The sequence below is a fragment of the Haemaphysalis longicornis genome, unplaced genomic scaffold, assembly GCF_048455015.1.
Source record: "Haemaphysalis longicornis isolate Haplotype H1 unplaced genomic scaffold, Haemaphysalis longicornis Haplotype H1 scaffold_1, whole genome shotgun sequence".
Classification (NCBI taxonomy): Eukaryota; Metazoa; Arthropoda; class Arachnida; order Ixodida; family Ixodidae; genus Haemaphysalis; species Haemaphysalis longicornis.
The window spans coordinates 370,196,365-370,219,378 of record NW_027526203.1 but is presented as its reverse complement, the minus strand read 5'-3'; the positions used below and the strand labels follow the sequence as shown (position 1 = coordinate 370,219,378).

The 23,014-nt window shown below is 44.4% G+C and overlaps 1 protein-coding gene across 1 annotated transcript; it reads right to left on the bottom strand.

The window, feature by feature from the left end:
- Positions 1 to 2,727: 2,727 nt before the first annotated feature.
- Gaa1 (glycosylphosphatidylinositol anchor attachment 1) lies at positions 2,728 to 22,935 on the bottom strand. The gene is made up of 11 exons (XM_077686322.1): positions 22,419 to 22,935; positions 22,156 to 22,252; positions 21,671 to 21,830; positions 21,409 to 21,516; positions 21,097 to 21,293; positions 18,897 to 19,096; positions 18,304 to 18,457; positions 11,575 to 11,640; positions 9,880 to 10,070; positions 7,832 to 7,984; positions 2,728 to 3,138 (listed from the first exon to the last, which is right to left on the bottom strand). Exons 1-11 carry the CDS (start codon positions 22,673 to 22,675, stop codon positions 2,880 to 2,882), a joined length of 1,842 nt encoding a protein of 613 aa, XP_077542448.1. The 5' UTR covers positions 22,676 to 22,935; the 3' UTR covers positions 2,728 to 2,879.
- Between the last annotated feature and the right edge of the window lie 79 nt (positions 22,936 to 23,014).

Below are 23,014 nucleotides of genomic sequence, written 5' to 3'. Positions count from 1 at the left end.
CCATAAAGCCGCTGTTCGAACGCTAGTAAGGCGACGTCAGCAAACCATGTGATGATGGCCCACGTGTCGCACACGCGTTAACTTGAGATTGGTTTAAAAATATTTCTTCCCATTATTTAACGAATCAAAAATTTTAAAAACAGCATCAATTCAGAGATAATGAATGGTCTGCGCTTGACACCTGATGGTATTACGGAAATTTTGCCTCGAAATGCAGTGTCCCTCAGTGCGGTCCGCGCGGTGGTGCATGCGTCACCAGCGCCGCCTGTGCCATTGCAATCTTTCTCGAAAAATAAATTACTTTTGTGCATGAGCATCTCGTCCCTCCTCCTCCTCCCGGAATTGAGACTCCGCCCGATGCGGACGAGAAGTCCCCAGTACAGCACGTTCTTGGGCATTTCAAGAGTAGCAAAAACTACGCATCATAGACGAAGACCACTGTAAAATGGACAGGACGGGGGGCCTGGCCCCTTTGCAGTCGTCTTGCCTTTGATGTGCAGTTTTTTTTACTCTTGAAATGCAGGTCCCAACGCGCCGTTTTTTGCACGTCACTCGTACGCCGTGCCAACCGCGCTTGGCGCTCTTTATCTTTCTCTCTGGGAGCAAAGCGGCGAGTGCAGATATGCAGGGGGGGTGGGGGGTATACGCGCGAAGAGACGGTACGTCGGTAATCATGCCTCAAAGGGAGACTACTATTTAAATATTTTTTTAAAACTTTATATGGCGCAAAAAATGCATTCAACTGAAGCTTCAAGTAAGGTTCGTTGTAAGTTGGCTGTTTCTCGCATGGAATTGACTGGAGAGAGACATGGGTTCCACTTGTTTTGCTCACATTTACCCAAAGAACAGTTTGATTAAAATATGATTATGCATCTGCGTTGTCTTCCATCAGTGTAGCAGTCAAGCAGGTGCTTGGCCCAGTGGCTCGAGTAGCCAACACGTGGCTTCTTCACTGTGCATGTCTCAACAGATGTCAAATCGGCTACACAATAAAATAGGCTTTCTAAGCCGGCAGTAGAGTAGAAGGCTTGTCCCAATACGATTCAATGAAACCCACAAAATCCACGAAGACAAGATAAAAACTATGCAACTAGACAAGGTCAAAAGACGGTCGACAGCACAGTGCTGTAGTACCGACCCTCCATCGGCCTTCTCTACTATATACACTGTTTTATTAATGTGAAAAGCCTTACATGTCAGATCAAACTCGTAAAGTGATCGCCGTCGTAGTCATTGGCGCCAACGCAGATGGTAGCAAACTGGCCACAGTTTCAAAGAGAATGAAAAACGTTTGGGTTCATGCGCGGTGTGAACCCGGGTCTCTAGAGCAGGGGTCTCCGTTATCCTCTTCTGGTTCCACTGCGTTATTTCTGCATCACACATTACCAACTCGCCCGAGGCTCCAAGTTAGACTTGCCTGATTCAAAGGATTTGGCATTTCATATTATGCAACTTTGTTTGGCGGGAAATGAAATTTGCACTTTTTATAAGGACCCATTTAAATTTACCTGATTTCTAAGAATCCTTAACGGCTTACCAAACATTACATGCTTGGGGAAGCTGACAAAAAGCAAGCACTCAGCCCGCTGAGCGCATGCCAATGGACGCAGTCCACAGGAGCCGAAATGATGCTATTGCCGTTTAACTTACTACCTACTATGAAGTAGTGCATTTTACCTGTACAATGGCCTGGCCATGGGTTCTGCATTTGCTTCAGACCATAAACCTCAAGCTAAAATTTAGAATTGGTTACAAGTGCAAAACTTACTAAGAGTGACCCGAGTTCGATATTTCTTCAGGCTTTGACAGCGTCCTGCTGTTAAAGGAGCCACACAGAGGTGGTGCTACTTCCTTAGCCTGGTCCTCTTTTTTTCCTGTCTTTAATGGCATCAGGTAATTTTAACAGGCAAGCCGGTGACATTACCCAGTGACATCATTCAACGAGTAGACGAAATGCCTCCAGATGTCACCACCCTATCTCCACCTTTCCCAATATCTAGCCCAATTAAATATTAAACTTGACATATTTGCTATACCAGCATAGCAATCTTTTGATTGCAGCAAAGTTGTATGCTGTCTCCATGGTCCATTTAATAGTGCTTTGACCTATAGTGAAAACCTGCAAATTATTACATAAGAAATAAGGCCCATAGAAATGAACATTTCCAAACATGCCGCTGCCCTGCATTATAACAAATAATAATTATCAAGTAAAAATCTCCACTGGTAGCCTAAGTTGTGGTAACTAATGTAGCTCCCCGAGCTGACCACCAGGCCAATGAAGCTATACAGGATACATTAAAACAGCAGTTGCAACGGCTGTTATGGGGAGGGGCGGAGAGGGCAAGGGGAGAATTTTGCTAATTTCTATGTTGTCACATTTGCAATGAATTTTGAAAACAAAGCTAAAACTTGGAAGTCGGAAGTGCATTGTACAAGGTAACAACACCCTCCACTGCTGTATCAGATCGCCAATGACGTCATCCCTGTAAATGACATTGCAAGAACTTAGGATTCAAAACTACCTTTTCCATTTCCACATTTTTCATCATTGCCACGCAGTGATGAGACACACAGACATGCCGTGTCCAATAATGTATGCACTTGATCAGAATAAAACAACACAGCATTGTTTTGTGCCAACGGCCAGCCAGAGAAACGTTTCACATTCTACATAAACACTGCAATTTATTTCTTGATGTGCACCTTTCATGACCAGCAGACAACTGATTGCAAATTATAGTTTATTTTGAACGTTTCACTAAGTTTTCTTGAATGGGTCTCCAGAAATATGTTACAATGCCGAAGAGCAGTTAAGGTATCCTACGTAAACATGATGTCCTCAGAAGAAACAAAGGCAAATGTGCCCATACAAAGGCTTATAACATCCACATCTGCAGCCACACAGGAACAAGGCCTAAACAGGTTATGACAAACGTCCAGTTGCCATAAAGAAGCCAGTCCTCCACAGAGAAGATCACAATTTTCTTATGGCCCAGGAATGAATAGGATAAGTTGTTTGGAATGAAACGGGGCTCCCAGCCATCCAGAGTCATGGCTTGCACAAAAATCATGAGGAAACTAAACACAAATGGATGAATCAGGAGCTGCAGGAGTCTGTGGAACAATACAGCACCCCTGGAAGAGAACAAAAAGAGGCATAAGTGCACAAGATACGGAGAGTTAAGGAGAAGAACTACGACTTTCCTAGGCCCAATTTTACCAGACCAGTCATTCAGAACATCAGCTAGGCCTCCCAAGATATTTGCTATACAAAACATAATGCTTATACGTGCATGCTGCAAAATGATCTTGCATAGTGCTTTCTTTTCTTTTTTTTTTCTTTTTTTTTTTTTCATTTTGCATATGTCAGGGGTGAGACAGCTGAATCAGATTTGGGAGCAGTTTTTGGAGCAGCGAAATCTCTATTTTGGAGCAGAAGAACCTTGATTTGGAGCAGACATTTATTACGTCACCTTAGAGCCTAAAAATCAAATTTTTGGCAACTCGGGAGGGGGGGGGCGCACTGTTTAATGGGTTTTGAACGTACATAACACTGAAACAGCCTTTCAATAAAGTTTTTTCTACTAGAGTATCACAAGGCATGAACTGCACTACCTTTTTACAAGCCATTAATAAATTCTTCGGCTCTATGCATAGATAGCATGGAGTGCCGTTGAAAACATTGAATCGAAAAACTAAGCAATCGTAAGGCATTTTTATTATCATGGGAACGCTGAAATTATTATTTTTGGAATCCCAGACTCGGCTTTACACACAATTGTAGAGGCATGGCAAAAGTTGCGCAAAGCGAGGTGACAATCTTCGCACCCCATCAGCCCTCCCATTTCAATCCCCAAGGTGCGCATTCACTACGATCGTAATTTGAATAACGTTGGTATGTTTAGCCACCTCCCTTTTGGCATTAAATTTCACTTCAGATAGATAAACCATTATTACTAGCGTGAAATAATAGCCCTTCCCGCTATCAGCCACTGCTTGAACATTTTGCGGCGATGTAGCCTGCGCCGCCACTTCTGCAGTGTCGATCGTCCCATTTCCGCAACTCGCAACCTCGCTGTCAAAGGCAGCAATAGCTCAGCGTTTTATTATAACACCGCAATGAGTCCGAAATTTCACTTCAAGCATGCACCGCGCCTCTCACTCGAGGCCGAAACACGGCGAATTCACGTTGTTTTGGATGAACTCCCGTTCTTCGAGTCACGCAACTTCCCTCAACAGATCAAACGACTAAATGTAAAACCAGCCACCCCCATGACCAAAACCACAGTAGAAATCGGCGAAGAGCACTCTGCCTGAACCACGAGCAGCTGCTTCGCCCGACGGCCATGTTTTCCAATATTCACCGCACCAAGATGGCGGCGCCCAGTAATGTCGTTATGGAGATATACGGCGCTCCAAAATTGCCGCCCTTTCATCAATTTTCACCAGTAGTTTGTCGCCTGAGTACACATACGTATTTTTTCTACAGGACTTTGCAATTGTTTTCCACGAGAAAACTTAAAAAAACTCACAGAATATAACATGTGCAACCCGACATGATGATGACCTTCGAAAAAACTATCTAAAAACTATCGTGGGGACAATTTTATGCAGGTGTTTTATAGTATGACCAATCAATTAAACCTTTACAAACAGGGGTGCTGGAAAATTATACCGTCAGTAAGCATTTTTCCCCACTGAAACTGGCGGCAGCGTTAAAATCCTTGGCTCTCAGACTGTTTTGGAGCAGTTTGGCGCAATTTCGGCAATTTCCAAGCTTTTGGAGCAGCCCGGCGCAGGAAAGCAGATTTGTATCAAAAGTGCGCAATATGCGCAGCTGTCTCACCCCTGATATGTGTATGCAAGCATTCAGGTATCTTCGGATGTGTTTACATTGTCTTATGCTTACGATGCCCACGTGCTTTGTGGGGAAGTCCAGGAGCGCTGAATACGGTGGCCAAAGTCGCTCACGCTAGCAATTTTGGCTTCAAACACAGTGGTGAGTAGAAAATTGCCGCTCCAAATAAATTTATTTAAATTCTACTGCCATAGGCCTTCTTATATTGAAATTGCAAGAAATTTGTTTCCCTACATCGAGGCATACACAAAGGGTTCAATGGGCACGAGGTTATCTACATCCTGTTACTTTGCTATATCAAGGCTTTCGCTACACTGGAGTTTGCTGTATCAAGATTTAGCTGTACAGCAGTGCCGGCTCAGATTTCTGAGCCATTCTACACAAGACTTTCACCCACAGAATGGTGTGGACAATACTGCAGGTGGGCATTAACAGGCTGGGCCAGCAGTTGCACTCATTGTGTGATCTGCTTTAGTGACTGTTGTTTTGGCACCATGAACTCCATCAGTGCGGGAGTTTATTTGGCACCCGCTGAAACTATCAACATGATTATACAAGCGCACTAAGTCAAGATTATACGAGCGGGAAATTATACAATTGACAAGATTATACAAGTGTACCTAGGTTTGGGGACGCATAAAATGTTGCGTCTGATATTTTTGAGTGATGTAATCCCTCCGACAGTGCCGGATAGAAATGACCCAAGTCATTCCTGTCCAATGCATCACTCATTCCTGGAATTGGAACACAACGGTGGAGCCTTGCATGCATCACTGTGGAAAGGAGGCAGAGACCAGAGGCAAACTTCACAAGCATCGTTTGTATGCTAAGCAAAAGTATGGTCGAAGCCTGCAGCAGGATGGTGAAGGCAGAAGGAAGGGCAACTTCCCTGCTTGCTGGTTTTATTGTGCACAAAAATAGGCCGCCACATCAAGTACACACTGTGTGTGTGACTGCTCTAGCTATTTCTTTGTTTGGTGCTTCTGAAATCCCCATGACTGTGCACACAGCTGCAGGGTTACATCAATAATTTGCCGCTGGCCTTATTTATGCTCCGAGTGAGCGAGCCCCGACAGGGAAACAGCAGTTCTCAAGTATGCAGGGAGTGCAATTGCCTACAAAGGCTCTAGTTTGCACGCCTCATAATTGCACATACAGTTTGCCATTTACCACCTTCCGAGATAAGTGGCACGGTGAAAGGAAACAAACTCGGGAGAGCGGGAGAGCCAACAACGTGACAGCTACATATGCCGGCCCAATGACGAGATGGTGAGTCGCTGAGAAGACAGCAGTGAAAGACGGGCTGGCGGTGGCACCAGAACACAATCAAAACACACAAATAATTTTTGTGGACTAGGGTCAGCATTCCTACATTATCTTACTTCCCAGTAGGTGCTCCTGGTGTAACTCCCAGTCACACTACGAAAGACAACATAAAACACATTCACAACTTTATCTTGTTTTTCCGAGTACGAGAGTGACTTGCATGGACTGCCCCCTTGAATGGCAAATGATCACATTCATTTAAACTCATTTAGAACAAGAAATGCAACTAAAGCATAAACTGCTGCAGCAAAAATTTGCATTATAGCACATTTGGTGCATCAGCAGCTAACCAGTTACGTCTATTTTTTTTTTTTTTTTTCAAACATCTATGCACTCTCCAGGCACCCAACTACTCAGCCACACCTTATTTGTGACACATGAAACCTGTAAGTAAACTAAAAACGATAAATGGCCGAAATATTGCAGGAAGCCTCACGCCTGCAAAATGGCCAAGTTCAAGACACCATAAGTACATCCTATGCTATTAGATAAGGCCAAGAAAAATTAAGTTGATTTAAACTACGGTTCCTGCTCTATTAGATAAGGCTGAGCAAAATTAAGTTGATTTAAAGTAGTGTTCCTTTCAGTTTGTTTTAGTTGGACCTCCTATAGCCTGATCAGTAATAGTGGAGTGGTGGAAAAAAATTTTCTTAGCATACAAACCAACAATGAAGTCCGCAACTTCTTGGTCTCCTTTACCTTATTTTTTGACATCACATAGAGTGATTATGAAGATGTGCAGAAACGTGAAAAGTAGGACAGCACAAGTACCAAAGTGTCAACTGTCAGCTTTTCACAAATGACATCAAATGATAAATACTGGTATCAAGAACAAACTGCACAAAAGCAGAAAAGTAGCGCGATATGGACACACGAACGAAGCACAGTGACAATGTCAGCCAGTTTCCGATATCTCTACCTCTTGCCCCAGCCACAGAATTGGAATGTACCTGCCGGCACACGTGTGCTGCGTCGAAAATATATAACTATATACACTGATTCCACATGTGGTCTCACCTCGATGCACAAAGAGAACACCTGCTTCAATAAAACAAGGTGTGCAGTAGTACTATTTATGGTATGCCGCTAAATGCAAATAGGTTCAGCTATTCAGGGTGTTTTGACACACCCTCCAGTGGGTGCTCAATCACCAGATTGTTAGCCCGATGTATGCAAAGGATGCTAAATCAAAATGGGAATTGTTTTAGAACAGCAAGAGGGGCAGCAGTGCCAACATTTGCCACTGAGTGAATGTAATACACTAATCTCTGCATCATTTGGACAAGCAGCAACATAAGTGCATTGTTTCTCTTAATTAAGCCCCTGTCACTGCCTTTATCAATTTTAAGGCAGATGGAACCGGAAATGGAAATGGAAGAACAATGGATGCTCACCTTGCCTAAATAATTTGGGGGAGGTGGGGGGGGGGGGATTGGCAAATCAACAAAAGGAGTTCTCGATATGTGAAAAACAAAAGAGGCACTGAATGCTATCACACTTTGCAAAGAACCACAGAGATGTTTCAAATAAAGGGTAATTTATCACCTAGGCACAGTATACCATGCATACAATTAAGCTTTTTTCTTTGGCTTTTAGTGCTCTCAATGAAGGCACACACAGAGATAAAGATGTCAGTGGACTCACCATTTCTCTGCACTGCCTGCTGTGACTAGCACTGGTACCGCAATCATGGTGACAACAGTGGCCATGGAGATGTTAACTAAGGCTAAGGAGAAGAGCACCGTGGAAAAGGCAAGCAACATGGCACACCTCTGGGCTGACTTTTCACTCTTTGTCCTAAACAAAAAGAAAAAAGAAAGACACCTAGGTAAAGTTTCTGCAGCATAGCACGAGTTCTAAAATGCAAGACAAATAAGGCAGGTGCATCAACAAAAGTGCTGGGGTTTTCCACTGACCGTTCCCTTACAAATCCAATGTTTTGCAGCGCAGACAGGTGGAAACAAAGGCCCTCCAAAGTGGGCATTTTGTGCACCCGTTTTACACTGCTTATTTATCCCCCGTTTTTTTTTTTTTTTTTTTCAAACTACAGTTATACCTGGATGTAACGAATTCCTGGATTTAACGAAGTTTTCAATTCCCCGTTGTCACCCCCTTAGCAGCCCATTGTTTACGACCTCTGAGTAATGAAGGTGTTGCGGTGGTTGACCTTGATGTAACAAACTCGATTGGTTGTGGGGTTTAACGCGCCGATGCAACGCAGGCGATGAGGCGCGCCTTAGTGGAGGGCTCCAGGTTAATTTATTTTGACCACCTGGGGATCTTTAACATGCGCCGAAATCTCGTACACAGGGGCGTTTTTGCTTTTCGCCTCCATCAGAACAGTGGCCCGCTGCCTTAAAACGAAAAACTTTATTTTTTCAAGACAAGCTCGTATTTTTAAATGTCGTCACCGCCCGGTACAGTATCACAGCTAGCAACTTCCACAATTTTGAGTGTGAAAAAGAGCATCAAGTACGGTTTATGGGTCAAGCATAACTTTGGTTCTTGAAACTTGTTTGGAACAAAAAATTGTCAGAAGGCAAAAGTGATACTCAAGTTACGTTTGTAAATAGGGGGTAAGTGGCCTCGCTTCTTTGGAGCACCGTGTAGTGCCAAGCTCATGCTAAAACAGCAGGCGCAAATTATGCCGTTTTTCACTGTGAAATAAATCCTTCAAGGGATTCCCAGTGATATCTAGCATTCTGATTTTGTTTCTGCTTCATTCACGTGATCCTTAAGTAATTTTTGTTTTTTCTTCACTAAACACATTTCCACCGTACAATAGTACTTCAGTGAGCATTGCCACCCTGTGCCTCAAAGCAATCTTCATTAGGCATAACACAACCTACATATGCTAAGGGAATGCACCTGTAGTTCTTAATTTCCTGGTCCTTAATTAATTGCCTAACTTATGCACTGGGACAACTTAATTAAGCCACAAGCCAATCCTTTGGCACCATTTTGTAAGCAATTTGCAGAATAGGATTTCAGTATCCCGGGCAACTCACCTCGCATACTACTGCAAGAAAGCACTCGGTATGCCATCCTGCACGAATGATCCCTTTTTCATTTATATTAGTTCAGTGACAGGATACTTATTTATCCCAGCCTCAGACATGCTTGACATGCATGAAGATCTCATCAGGAATGCACAACTGTTGTATTTCAATGCTAGCTTGCCTTTAGTAGTGCTCATTTTTAAATGTTCGCTACTGCAGATACAGTTAAATCAGTGGAGATAAGAACAAACAAAAAAATGCATGCCAGTATTCAGATATTCAGACTCAAAGCAATGCAGCACTAGCTGGTTAACAGAAATCGTACCACTGCACCCAAAGGTTTTAGCAAGTTAATGTTCAAACTAGAGAGAGGAGTGAGAGGAGCTTGGGGTATCACCTGACATGCATCATGGACTATGAGATAGGACAGCACACAAAGATGCAGTGCCATAATCGGTAGGATAACACGCTCTGCCTTCCTTTAGCCCACAGCTGTGCTACTGCTTTGACTGACTTTCTCCACGTAACGATCACTGGCATTCCTTTTTTTAACTATATAAAATAGTTCAAGCAGCCCTCAATTTTAATCATCCTTTCTTATCAGGGTCCACAATTTATAAATAAATGTGCTTGGAATAGCAAATGGAACACCTCTACTCTGAGCCTATAGTAGTGTGAAAAATATCCACAAACCTTGCTCCCACAAACAGAGGCAGGATAAGTGACAGAATAAGTCCACCAATGTAGCCAAAGTAGAGAGACTCTTGGCTTGAAAGTTGAAAGTGCTGGCCTAACTGGTCGAAGTATGTAGGTGCCATCATCAGTAAGAAGCCAACAGTGAGCGATACTGTCATACAGGGCAGAGCAGACCACGGTGATGGATTCTGCAGGAGGAGAAGGAGGAGTAAACTTTATTAAGGCGAGCCTCAGGTGCTGATGTCTGGGCACCCGCCTTTCCTCTAGTCCGGGATACCCTGGCCAGCGCTGGCCACCCGGGCCCTCTCCACCAGGCTATGCTGGGAGGAAGGGCCGGAGCTGGCCAGCTGTGCCACCCACTGCTCACATGTGGGTGGGGGATTAGGAGTAAGGGACGGGGTTTGTTGACATCCCCCTACCAGATAGCATAGGGTGCCAGGATGGGCAGTATTTGCAAGAGGCTATTAAAAAAATGCAACAAACCGTTAGCATAGTTACAAAAGAATTTCGAACAAAAAGTGTAATAGTAACAATACTAAGACTTGATAGTAAGACCGATTCAATGATTGCCCCTGCAATATGTTAGTTTCGTTGTGATGTGCGTTATTGATTTAGCAACCTACATAAACCACAGCATGCAACTGTTTATCCTACAGCACCACAAACCTAACAGCTCTGCCTACCATGAGCGTAATCATTATTCTTCAAAGCCACAGGTTGGGCCGTAGCGTAAAATTTTGTCAAACATGCATGCAGAGCTCAATACACAATGTTTGGTTGAGCATAATTTGCTAAATCACTGCAGGCCAGAAACCAAGCAGCTACAACAAGGTTCAAAACACAAATATGACAAACTTTTTAAAGATGCAGATGCAGCAACTGTTTACTCTTTCCAGTAAAATTTACTTTACTAATTAAGAGCCACATTATTCAGAGCCTCCAATGCAAACTGGTTTTTGTCGGCCAGGCTTTTTTTTTTTTCCAATCCTGCCAGCTCTGCCAAAAAAGCCCTGGTTATGCCATTGCTATCAATGCACCTTTAATAACTGCAAACAATTCTCATAATTGCTCTGTACCTGAAGCAGCGGCCAAGTGAGAATGTATGTAGTTTATTACTTGTGCTGGCAACATTAGTCAGAGTGTCACCAAACTGAGTTGGCCAATGACACAAATAATTTGTCGGCATAGCCTACATAGGCCACGTTTCAATACTGTGAAACACTGCTTGCTGCTAAACCATACTGGTCAGGTGCAAATCCAGACTTTAAGACTTTAATAAGTTCACTTCAGTGTTCCTTAAAAGGTCCAGCTCAACATCTTACTGCATATCCCCACCCGTTTCCCCAAAATCCCAAATCATATGCAACATACCACTCTGTAGTGATCAAATACAACACCATTGCAGTTTCAGTGTGCATGAACAAAAAGTTATCTTTAAATATACCCAAATTGTTTGCATATAAACGTAGCTCCACATTTTGCCTCATAGCAAACTGATAGGCACCTTATTCCAAGCATGTTTACTCCGAATTCACACAATTTGAAATAAGCAGCCACCAACAGGGTAAGAGTGGCGACTGGAGCTGGGGTATTCATTATATTACACATGGGATACAGGCACTCTAAACTCTTACAAAAAGTTCAAAGTTATTCAAACCTTTTTGCAATAAGCAGGAAAAAAAAAACAATTACCTTTTCCTTGCTTGTCTTGCTTGCCTCTTTGGCATCACTGCTCAATGACATGAAGAGCACTCCAGCCTAGAAAAAAAGACAATTTTTTAACGACAATGAAACCATCAAAAAGATATGAACAAAGCAGCACCGTGAACCAAAATGGTGAGCACTGAACAAAATTCCAAATCAAATTTGGGCGCATGCGTCGAAGCCAGAACTGCAAGGCCCGGCGAACTAAGGAAACCCTACAAAGTATATCAGGAATGTGAAGTGGCAATGTTGCAGCTTAGCGAGAAGCAACAATCCCTGATTATTTAGTACTTAGGCTTCCCAATCAACCTCACCCTAAGAGGACCACTATAAATGGTCTTTTAAAGCAGGTACGCGGCTACGGTGGCTAGCATGAGAGGTGAGAAAAGCACAAAAGCCTCTCCTCGGCAGGAGAGGCCCCCTTTAGTACTCTGGCTGCTGAGACAAAGTATGGAGCTAGGCTGGTGGCTTTTTCTCGCACTGGTAAGTCAATAGAAACCTGCAAGTTGGGCACACACGATAGTGAAACAGCGCAGAAAAGCATGACACAGAAGAGGTCTTTCTCCTTCCTATGCTGTGCCTTTCTCTTCTGCAGTTTTACAGACTTCCACCAACTGGTTAGGCTTGCAACTCACCATCAAAGTTTAGTCCAAACACTTGTGAATAGACAAACTCATGGACTTAGTCCAATGCACCTTCATCTAAAAAAACACAACATGTGCACTACAAATTGCCACAGATTACACAGACTACAATTTTCACACTTCTCACTGCAGCCACCCTAAGAATAATAATAATAATAATATTCATTTACAGAGAGAGTACATATTTTATTCTAAACTACTTAAGCACTTGTAAGCAGGCTGGGCAGGACAACTTCGTGCATGGGCCACATGCTTATGACCTTGACGAAACAACCTGCTGCGGTGGCTAAGGCGTTGTGCTGCTGAGCCAAAGGATGTGGGTTTGATTCCCGGCCTCAGCAGCAGCTTTTCTGATGGTAGCGCAAAGCAAAAATGCCTGTGTGTTCGAGATTTCAACGCACATTAAAGATCCCCAGGTGGTCAAAATTAATCCGGAGCCACCTGCTACGGCGTGCTTCATCGCCTGTGTAGCGTCGGCGCGTTAGCCCCCATAATCAATCAAGTGACGAGACATTAAAACAACGGGAGAAGAAAGAAATATTGGCTGGTTGAAATAATAGTAGTAATACAACAAAACTTAACACTGTCTTATGGACAAAGAAAAGAAGAAATTCTTATTGCAAGGACAACATAACAAGCGAACATATCCAACACAAATTAGGATACAGAACTTCATACGAACAAAGTAGCATATGGGCATGAGCATTCAAAATATGTGCGTGTCTGGCTACTTTATCAAGGCTATTGGGTTAGCCATGAGTGGAGGAACAATTTGATTACCCCAAACTTATGAATGCCATTAGGCAGGTCATGAGTGAGGGGTGAAATGTCATTAGGTGGGTGCTAGCAGTCGGCTGCACATATGATGTCTTGTTTAGGCTCTTATCACACACAAACACTAGCGGGAAACTAACGCTGGCTGGGAGCAAATGAGGCTTGTGCCTTTAAAGATACATATCCAGACAACAAAAATTTATACGACAGCTGGTGCCAGGAACTGGCGCTTTAATCAAACCCTTACAAATTCCAGTGTAGGGAAGCCAGTAGGCACTCCCCCCCCCCCCTTCTTCCTCCAAACTTTAGCCCTAAAGACCAGTGCTTGTTCCCCTCATAGTGAAATGACTGTTCTTTTTTTTTTTGTTTCGAGCTGCTACCACCTTCCATCTCATGTCCTCCATGCTTGGCAACCAACATTTAACTCTTTCGTTACCACGCCTATTCAAATCGATCACTGGTGATCGATGATTTACAATGCCTATTTCAACATGTTGTAGTCGTTTCTCGTACACCTAATGCGGCCAGTAGTTAGTCTAGGCACTGCCCTTTTAGAAACAGTTTAGATTTTCCCGCTCCGGCGACATTGAGACTTTTGACGGCATTTTTTGCGAGCTGAGGTGCGCGTGTTTTTGAGAAAGGGGGCGTGGCTGCTGCACTTGAGAAAAAAGGATGCAGATCGTGGTTAGGCTGCATTACCATAATATTTTTTTTTTGTCAAAAGGCTCCTGGCAAGTCAAATACCAAATAATGCGGTCAGCTTTGTAATCCGACAGCGTTGAGAAGTGATAATTACTTGAAAATGGCGCCAGCTATTCACTAATGATCTTTGGTTCGGACAAAGGGCAGCTTTATTCTCCCAAAGCTTATTCCTGATGGTCCCCCGCATGTCTAGCAAGTGTGTCTGCCATTTTCAACCAGTTTGCAGCAGTTTCGGTTTCTTTTTTGCAGTGCGAAATTTATATTTGGCGCTACTACGCAGTTACCCAACTACAAGCTCATTTGCCATGGCGCCTCCGTTGCCCGCTACTGCTCCTCAAAACAAGCATGCCGCTCGCGCTTCCACTTTATCTACGCCTTGCTTCTGCGATAAGAGCTTCTGCTGAAAGTCAATGGATAACACCAAGCCGTCGGGTATCAGTTCAGACGAGGAGAACGCTTCCAATTGGCCTTGAACACCGCGAGGTGTTTTTCATACGAGAGTATTGCCGGAGGTCTAGTGTCGCTTTTTAGTAGTACTGTCTATTCTGACGAAGTCTCCAACAGCCTTGTATTTGTTTCTTTTCAAAATTGTTAGGTGGCGCTGCAATGTAGTAGGCTCGTAGTGCTGAACTCGCTTCACAGCCCGACGGCGGCTTGGTGAAAGCTTGCTGGGCATGATTCTAGCGCATCGTACCTTATTCCTGCAAGCAGGGCTACCATAGTGAGTCAGAACATGATAATAACCCGCAAATGAAAGTTCTGACTGATAAGTGATCATCAGAACGTCAACAAGCATCTACCAAAGAGTTTGGTTCTCAACTCCAAGCGGATTTTTTCACATTGCTTGCTTGCCTTCAATATTGTGCCCGTCATAATCATTGACAAGGTGTTTTTACATCACGTGGAGGCTAATTTAAGCCTTTAATAATGCCCAACCACCAGATTTCTTCTAGAGAACCATCCAAAATAGCAAAATTTGAAATAGTGGTTGGGCTTCACCACATGGCACGGGCACCACGTGGGCTAACATTTTCTTTTGAAGTCGAGACAGTGACGGAATCCCGTCTGGCCGGGAGAATACATTTCAAAAACACGAGACGCCGACCAGTCAAAAAATCGTTCTTGACGTTTGTGAACAAGGCTTCCGAAGCCGAAACGTCAAGAACGATTTTTTGACTGGTCGGCGTCTCGTGTGTTTAGAAACATTTTCTTTTATATCTGACACAAATTGTACTGCGCAACTCAATTTTTTTTCTAGGATGGGTTTTTGACATGTCTACCTACAAAATGTATATTCTAAATTTTTTCTACTACTGGTCGTTTATTATACACAACTTACTTTTTTCTTATTTTTTTCGACGGGTGGACAAACATTTCTAATTCGATAATTTTTTTCCCAATCATTATTTAGGAAAACATTATTAAAACTGGTATCGTTGGAAAGCGCGTGAAATAATCTGCATTTTATGCCACTGCAATGTGTGCCCAATCAATATGTATAGCACAAAAAAAATGTTTTGTTAGACCCTTCAAAATTGGTCAATTTCCCGCGGTAATGAAAGAGTTAAGGGGGCATTGTTTGTTTTGTTTTTTACCCCCAATAACTTAATAATCTGTTGTCGATAGCTTGATACTCCATCCACCTCCGCCTTTTCTTTTTTCGCTTGTTCACCAAAAACATGATGGGCAGTGAAGGAGAGTGGGAAGATGAAGGCAGCAAAGGGGGAGGCCTCTCAACTCAGTTCTGCACAATTAATTTTCCATATCAATCTTCAGAGCCACCCTGTCCTGCCTGTGAATGATAACATGCTAAGGACTGCTTTGGGACACCAAAGTGTCTGGTGGCCAGTTTCGTGTTCTGTTTTCTTGAAAGTTACCACCAGCATACAGAAGCAAACATTGCGCTGACACCACCACCATACACTGTACACCTTCCCCTCATCAAAGGACAGTATTGACCGATTGCTCAATTTGGGGATCCAATGCCTCCCCGTGTCTCGGCGTGGCGAGTGAAAGGGACAGCTAAACTGCAGCTGCCATTTTGGCATGCTCCACCATCACACACAATGGGCTCCTGCGTCCTGCGTGCGACCGCCAATGGAAAGGGACCTTCTCACTGGTCTCGCCCAGTGCATCTCCGATATATTCTTGCAAGACCATGAATGGAGTTCTTCACTTAGATGGGTTTATTCTCGTGGGCACAAAACATACCAACCCCTCGAGACTTCTGATCCCTAGACCGTGTTGCAATGCTGAAACTGTCACTAAAACTCAGTGACAGCCACACAGGATCTAGTGGCTGAGTCAGGGACCTCGCGATGCCTCAGCAGCCATGTGAGTTGACATTCTCTATACTTCAGCCAATAAACCCTGCATGGTCGCCATCTGCCTCAGAACGTGGCTGTGCCTTGATGGTAAGTCGCAGAGTCCCCCTGACATTGTACGCATAAGGTCAGCTGGGCACCTCTTGATACCATTGGGCCAGCCAAGATTGGTGACCCTTTTGTGGTTGCATAGTGATTCAACTGCATAAAACAGTGGGTTAATTAGTAATTGGGAAAGTATACTGTAAAATTTGTAGTAACCTTTCGTGTGCTTCTATTTTGCAATTTCTCCTTACATCCCTTTTTCCCTCAACCTATCTCATCCAGGTTTTTTCAGACAGACACCTTATGGTACACACAGCATCTGGTACACACAAACAATGCCACTATTTAAAAAGTTCGACAAATTTTTGTGCCTATAAACAATCTGCCTCCACAATGTTCAAAATGCTGGGGATCATTATTTAGCAAAGTCCATGCACCCTAATTTTTTTACAGGATATAAAAGCAGACGTGCACCGCTTTTACTACCAATTTTTTTCTATTGCGGTTAAAATAAAGAGCATGTGGGAAGAATCACAGCAGAGAAGGACCCAGTAAAGGAAAACTTAGTGCATGCCTATGGTAGACTTATATGTCAAACAGGGTTGGGTTGATGATGCAGATAAAAACCACCCAAACAACGCTTCCACCTCTAATAAAAGTGCCATAAAATCACTTAAAGAAATGAAGTTTTCGTGTCAGTGACATCAGCGCTGATGTTTTGCACATTCCCCACCTCTATGTTATTGATTGATTGTAGCTTTTAACGCGCCGACGCAACGCAGGCGATGAGGTGCGCCGCAGTGGAGGGCTCCGGATTAATTTTGACCACCTGGGGACCTTTATCGTGGGCCGAAATCTCGTACACACGGGCATTTTTGCTTTTCGCCTCCATCAGAAAAGCGGCCGCCGCGGCCAGGAATCGAACCCGTGACCTCGTGCTCAGCAGCGCAACGCCTTAGCCACTGAGCCACCGCGGCGGGTCACCTCTATGGTATTATAACCAAAAGCATGTCAAATAAGGAAGCGACAATGGCAACATTTTGCTGCTGCAATACCAAGATTACAAAAATAAATGCCTACAGTGAGCATTTTTCTTGCCCCAAATTGAGACTAAATGGGCATGATTCAGGTCCAAAATGAGAGCAGTTTTGTCATCAGTCACAATCAGATATTGGCAAGCTGCATGTGAAAGCTCAAAAGGAAAGCATAAAAAGCTGTATGTTCAAGACAAGTTGTGAAGTTACCTTCGTATCAAATAATCCCTAACACCCGCGTACACTACTATGCGCACTAAAAGTGATGATAATGCAAAGTAACCAAGCCTTTTTTTTTTAATACAAGTGACATACTGTGTTGCTACAGTAATATAAAGCTTATGTTAATTGAGCTTTCTCAATTCCTTTTGTAAACTCAGGCAAGTGAGTACTTTGTAAAGTGAGTGCCACATCTGGGATAAGTACTAAGTCACAATGCATCACACATTCCCTTTATCTCTAGTACACTCCTTGCCACTTTTTAAGTGGCAGGAAGCACCTTACAGCTATTCCTTCTAGAAAAGCAGGAAAAAAAGAAGAGCCACATCCCCACGAAATGACGGCAACAAATGCTTTAAAGGAGTACTGACACAAAATTTTCATGTTATGTTTTTTTCGCTGCTATGGGTGCCTACCAGCCCAGCAATCCTAGAATGGCAAATTAGATGGTTGTTCGCATCGTAAATAATTGTTTACAGACTCGTTTAATCACGTCAGTTTCGGTTTCGATGACACAAACACCGAGGCGGCCACCATGACAGGAGGGTGCACTCGACGTCCCTGTTCCCGTCGCACCCCGACCAGTCTGGATGCACGCGCGCGTCCAGATGGTTGTGGTTGCTCGCGTCCAGGCAGCACGACATCAGTCGACCTGATGCACAATGTGAAGCAGTGCACACCAACAGCAGCAAGTGCTGTGGCTACGTCACGGGAACCCTGACGTCGAGGGGCGAGGAGCAGATGGCGTCATGCTGATGCCCATGTCAAAAGGGTATCCATTCTCAGCTTTATGCGGCTTGCAAAGATTAAAATTGATTTAAAATGTGTTATACAGAAGGGTTGTGGTTGGAACTTTGTGGGAATTGTCTCCAATACAAAAGGAAGCTTTTTACATAGTTATCTCAGCTTGGGAATTTTGTGTCAGTACTCCTTTAAGACATACTAGTACCATGACCTATTACTCTAGCAGCATACCTTGATCAGTGCTGGAAGGCCTACAAGGGCAAATGCTGGGCTGTACAACCCAATGGAGACATATCTTCTCGTAGATGGCAGCAAGTAGAAGAAGAAGGACTGGTGGAACCGCTCCAGCAGGTTGTTCAAGCTGGAAAACACGCCCTCCAGGACCCTGCAAGAAGGAGAGGCAAAACAAAAACAGAACATATTACACCCGGTTTCCTGAAGCAAGTGAAAGCAGCACTGCTATGGCATGCTTCAGCTTTTTAGATGCCTGCAAAGACACCCAATAACAATGCACGCTAACTACCCAACAATACTGTCTGTACTATTAATTCCTGCCCTACAAATTTAGTCAAGTCGCATGGATGCAAGAGAAAAAACTGGCTTTTGAATTTTTCTGCATGGCTGTGAAGACTTCTTGCGAATAAATTTCTTCATGCCTGCCTAGATTCCAGCATCATGAGGGCTACTTCTTCCCAAGCAAAATGATACAACAGCAGACAAAAAAACACAAAGCACAGAAAGCACACTGTCAAAAGTAGTAAACATGAAGCACAAAAAACTATGTGAAAATTAAAAGTGTGTAAACAAAGACCCAGGCACCCTACCTGCCAACCTCATCGAACCCCACGGTGACCGAGGCAGCCCCGTCTGCATGGCCTTCCAGAGTCAGGGCTTGGATGGCGTAACGATGAAAGAGCCCGTGGCCCCCATTCGGTTGCCCAGTCGCTTGAGCTGCCATCATGGCAGTCATTGTTTTGAACGATTGCAGCCAGCCTTCAAATGTTTCCACATCATAGGGGGACACCTGCAAAACACGGTGCCACATCCCTATATCGACTCTGGACAAGCACTTTCCTTACAGAGGTGGTGCAACTCGTTAGGAAGCAAAAAAAAAATTTGGTGCTCCCAAGCACGAGATGAAAAAAAAAAAAAAAAAACAGATTAATATGACTGTTTTTCATTTCACTGTAGGTAAAAATATTCTCATCGTTTCGTAATTTGTGTTTTGCAGTGATGCTGCACTTGATAGACTGCCACAGTGCAATAAGGCTGGAAGTTTGCCACTTAACGAGGTATTCGAGCTTGAAAAAATTATACACAGGCGATCAACCAATGCGATGCGATTTTTAGCATTAGCTGTTAGAAGTGCACAAAATAACTGTTCACAACCCTGCAGCTTGGCGTTATGAGACCTCGGGGTCTAGGCGGCACAATCCCATCCACTCCATCATGCGAGCTCAAATCAATTTCATGCGTGTTTGCAAGGCAAGTTTCAAGCCACTGCCATCAAACTATCTAGACCACCTCCGGATCTAGCTAGACTGGCCTGCTTTGGACATAGTAATTGAGGGAAAAGCGCCATTGCAAGGCGAGAAAATATTTACGCAACAAAATGAATCAGTATTCAACTGGCCGAATTTCTTAACAGCCTGTAAAACTTGGCACCCCCAGCCCCAATCGTACTTTCAAAACAAAAGCAGTTGTAGCAAATACCATTCTCCTTTGAAAACGGTGAGGCATGGGCTCGATCCTCAGAGCTGACCACTTTTAACACCTACACCGAAATGGTGTACATGAGCGCAAATTTGAAGGAAGGTAGCGTACTGCAAACGCATTTCATGCCCAGAACTTTTTTCCTCAAATAGTGCGCCGAAGTTTAGACAAACATTACACACGACACCCCACATATACAGCAGAGCTACTTTCAGCAGCAACTGTTGCTGGCACAACTGAGATGGTTGCTATGTGGAAGGTATGAGCAGATTTTTTAAATGCAGAGCATTTCTTAGCCTCGCCTGTTCCTGCGTCGGACAGTGTCAACAGTTCCGCGTCCGCAGCAGGTGCGCCTCTCCTTCCCTCCTCTCTCTCAACAGCAGCTGGCGCGCGCATGCGTCGTAGTCAGCCCGTTCGCTCCGTCGCGGTCTCGGCGTAACAGGTGCGTGATAGCAGCGCGGTGGGGTGTGGAAGGGCGCGCGCTGCTTGCGCATGCGCGCTCTCCCCCCCGTACTGCTCTCCCTCTACTGCGCGCGCTGCAAATATAGCGGCTAGCGGTCGCTCGTGTTTCAGTCACTGCGTTGCTCCTTCCTTCCTTGGTTGACGCTCGTGCCCACGTTTACTCGTGTCTGCTACTCCAACATCACGGAAGAAGCGATGGAAGCAACACTGCCTTCAATCAGTACTGAGGCCCCAATGCTCTGCATTTACTCGTGTTCCCCTCGCGGGAAGGCGCGGAAATTTTTTTTTAATAGCTGGCATGATACTAGCAAGTTGCACAGGATTATGAAGAGTCAAAATACACAATGGATAGATTGCCATAAATTTTGACGGGCAAAGGGTGCAGAAAGCCCTAAAAGCATTTAAATGCGACCATCGTCTGGCCTGTCCATTTGCCACAAGCCTTAAGAAACGCACTGCCAAGCTTCTCTGCGCAAGTGTGGCCACGGCCAGATGGGCGGTGCATGCACAAGCATAGCACATCACTCCACTTGTTCTCACTACAGATAACCATGCACCTACAACAGATTGCTTGCCACATTTGCGAATGCATGGCGAAATGCTGCACAGATATCTAATGCACTTATCTTGGGGAGCACTGAGAAAGCTGGAAGTGCTTCACAAGATAGGGCTCTGACGACGTCATGTGCAAGCCATGTATAATCACCTTCATTTGAAAGACTATTAAAAGAATCAAATACATGCTGCTGAGAATGATTTTCAGCTGTGCTTAATGCATGCCCACTGAAGTATTCAAAGATCTCGCAAAACACACAAATCGAAGCGCAGTCAACATGCTTGATCCCTTACTTGATCATGGAATGTTATGTGGACTGATTCCCGCAAGCACAGCTCTGCTACCAAGTTGAACAGGTCCAGATTTGGAAGCTGACCATTGAGCCCAACCAGCTTTACGTCAAGACGCTTGATGCGGCTGCTATGCAGCTCCAAGTTGATGGCAGCTTGAATGGGACCACTCCTGGCTGCCAGTATGCCTGGGTCAATGACTGAAAGGAATCATAGTTACCCTACTTCACACCAGTGCTGACACTGCAGCACTCTACAAGAAATTACGGGAACAGAAGGAGCAGCCCAAGAAGGCTCTCGAAAGACAATACGCACCTCCAGGTGCTGTATGGACGTCATGGTAAGCATCCAACCATGCCTGAAATCCAACCAGCTCGTGTTCAGTTACAAGAAATATTATGTCTTTTGCCCACGACCCCTGACCTGAAAAAAAATATAAGAAATGGGGAAATATTTCATGCACATGGTGTCCAGACGGCAAAGGATTCTACAGCAAAGCAAAGGCCCTATAAAAGTGTAGGCTGTGCCCAGCATGATGCCGATAAGAGCAGAAGCGACAGTGGAGGATGCCGTTTACCTCTAAAGTACTTGGCAAGAGCCACCATGAGTGCAATGCCAGGTAGCGTTGATCCGTGAAGGCTGTCATCCAAGCGGTATGGTGCGGAGAACACAACGGCTTCCGTACTGGCCGCACGAGGGGCCCGAAGAATGGCATAGACGTTTTCCCCACTGTGTCTCTGCTCCAAATTAAATGAGAAAGAGACAGAGAGAGAGCAAAAAAACGCAAAATAAAAAAATCTGGCTTCCCCTGTGCGAGCAGGAAGGTGGACACCACCATTTCGCACAAGAGAAACGAAACAAGGTGAATTTTCGGAAAGCTATCCTTGGATGTTAGATCGTCCATGTGAGGCGTGGCTAGTCTTTTGTGGCAATATAAAACTCGGACTAAACATGTGACAACACAAATGCAATGAAATGATACCATGGTTCGCAAGACCAGGCACAGGCCCTTTGCGGCGTTCTACCTTTCACAAAATGCACTAATAACGAGGCTTTACGTACAGGTTTCGATCCCAAAGGGTAGTGGAGGCTGAAGTTGTGCCGGTAAACATCAAGACCCAGCTGACGAAACTGGCCAAGCATCCAAGGCAAAGGCAGGCTGAAAGAGCATGTGCTGAGATCAGACGCATAACTGCACAATAAGTTGCTAATTTCTGATTTGCACTAAGTACTGGACTTCGGTAAACACGCAAAACATGACGATGAGCAGCAGAAACTTGGAAAACGTTACCCCCACCGACAACAGCGTCTACCCCATTACTTACCTGGCATGACTTTTTGCTTCTTCTTGCAGGCTTTCCAAAGCATCTTTTGCAAGGCTACCAAGGTTGAACCGCCGGTTTACTAGGCCCGGTAGAAGAGCATTTTCTGAGAAATATGTTTTGCTACTGCACGCATCCCATGCTAGAATCGCAAAAGCACCCAAGCCGAGTATGTATGCCAATGCGCACAATCGATTGCACTGTTTTTGAACCATCAAAACCAATCTGCTGTTTTGAGAAGTGTTCATAAGTACGCCCATGTTCAATTGAAATTCTGGCGGTACAACAAAAGCGACAAAAGGTATTCGGCTACTCCCGTGCACAGTTACTTCCGCACCGGCCGGGCCACCGCTGCTCGATTTTTAACAGCTATTGATTGCATACAAGCTCATTGAGCAGCGCACATTGTTCAGTACCGAGCTCATTTACTGGTTACCCCAAATTCACACGGCTTGTTTTTCGAAAAAAAAATGTCATTAACAAGTTCTCGCAAACTGCATCATTTCCAGCGCCCGTTTTGTTGACAATGCTTGGTTGGTTAAGCAGCTCCACCACCAGTGCTCGGAGAACACGAATAGTTATTTTTAACACTTCCTTAA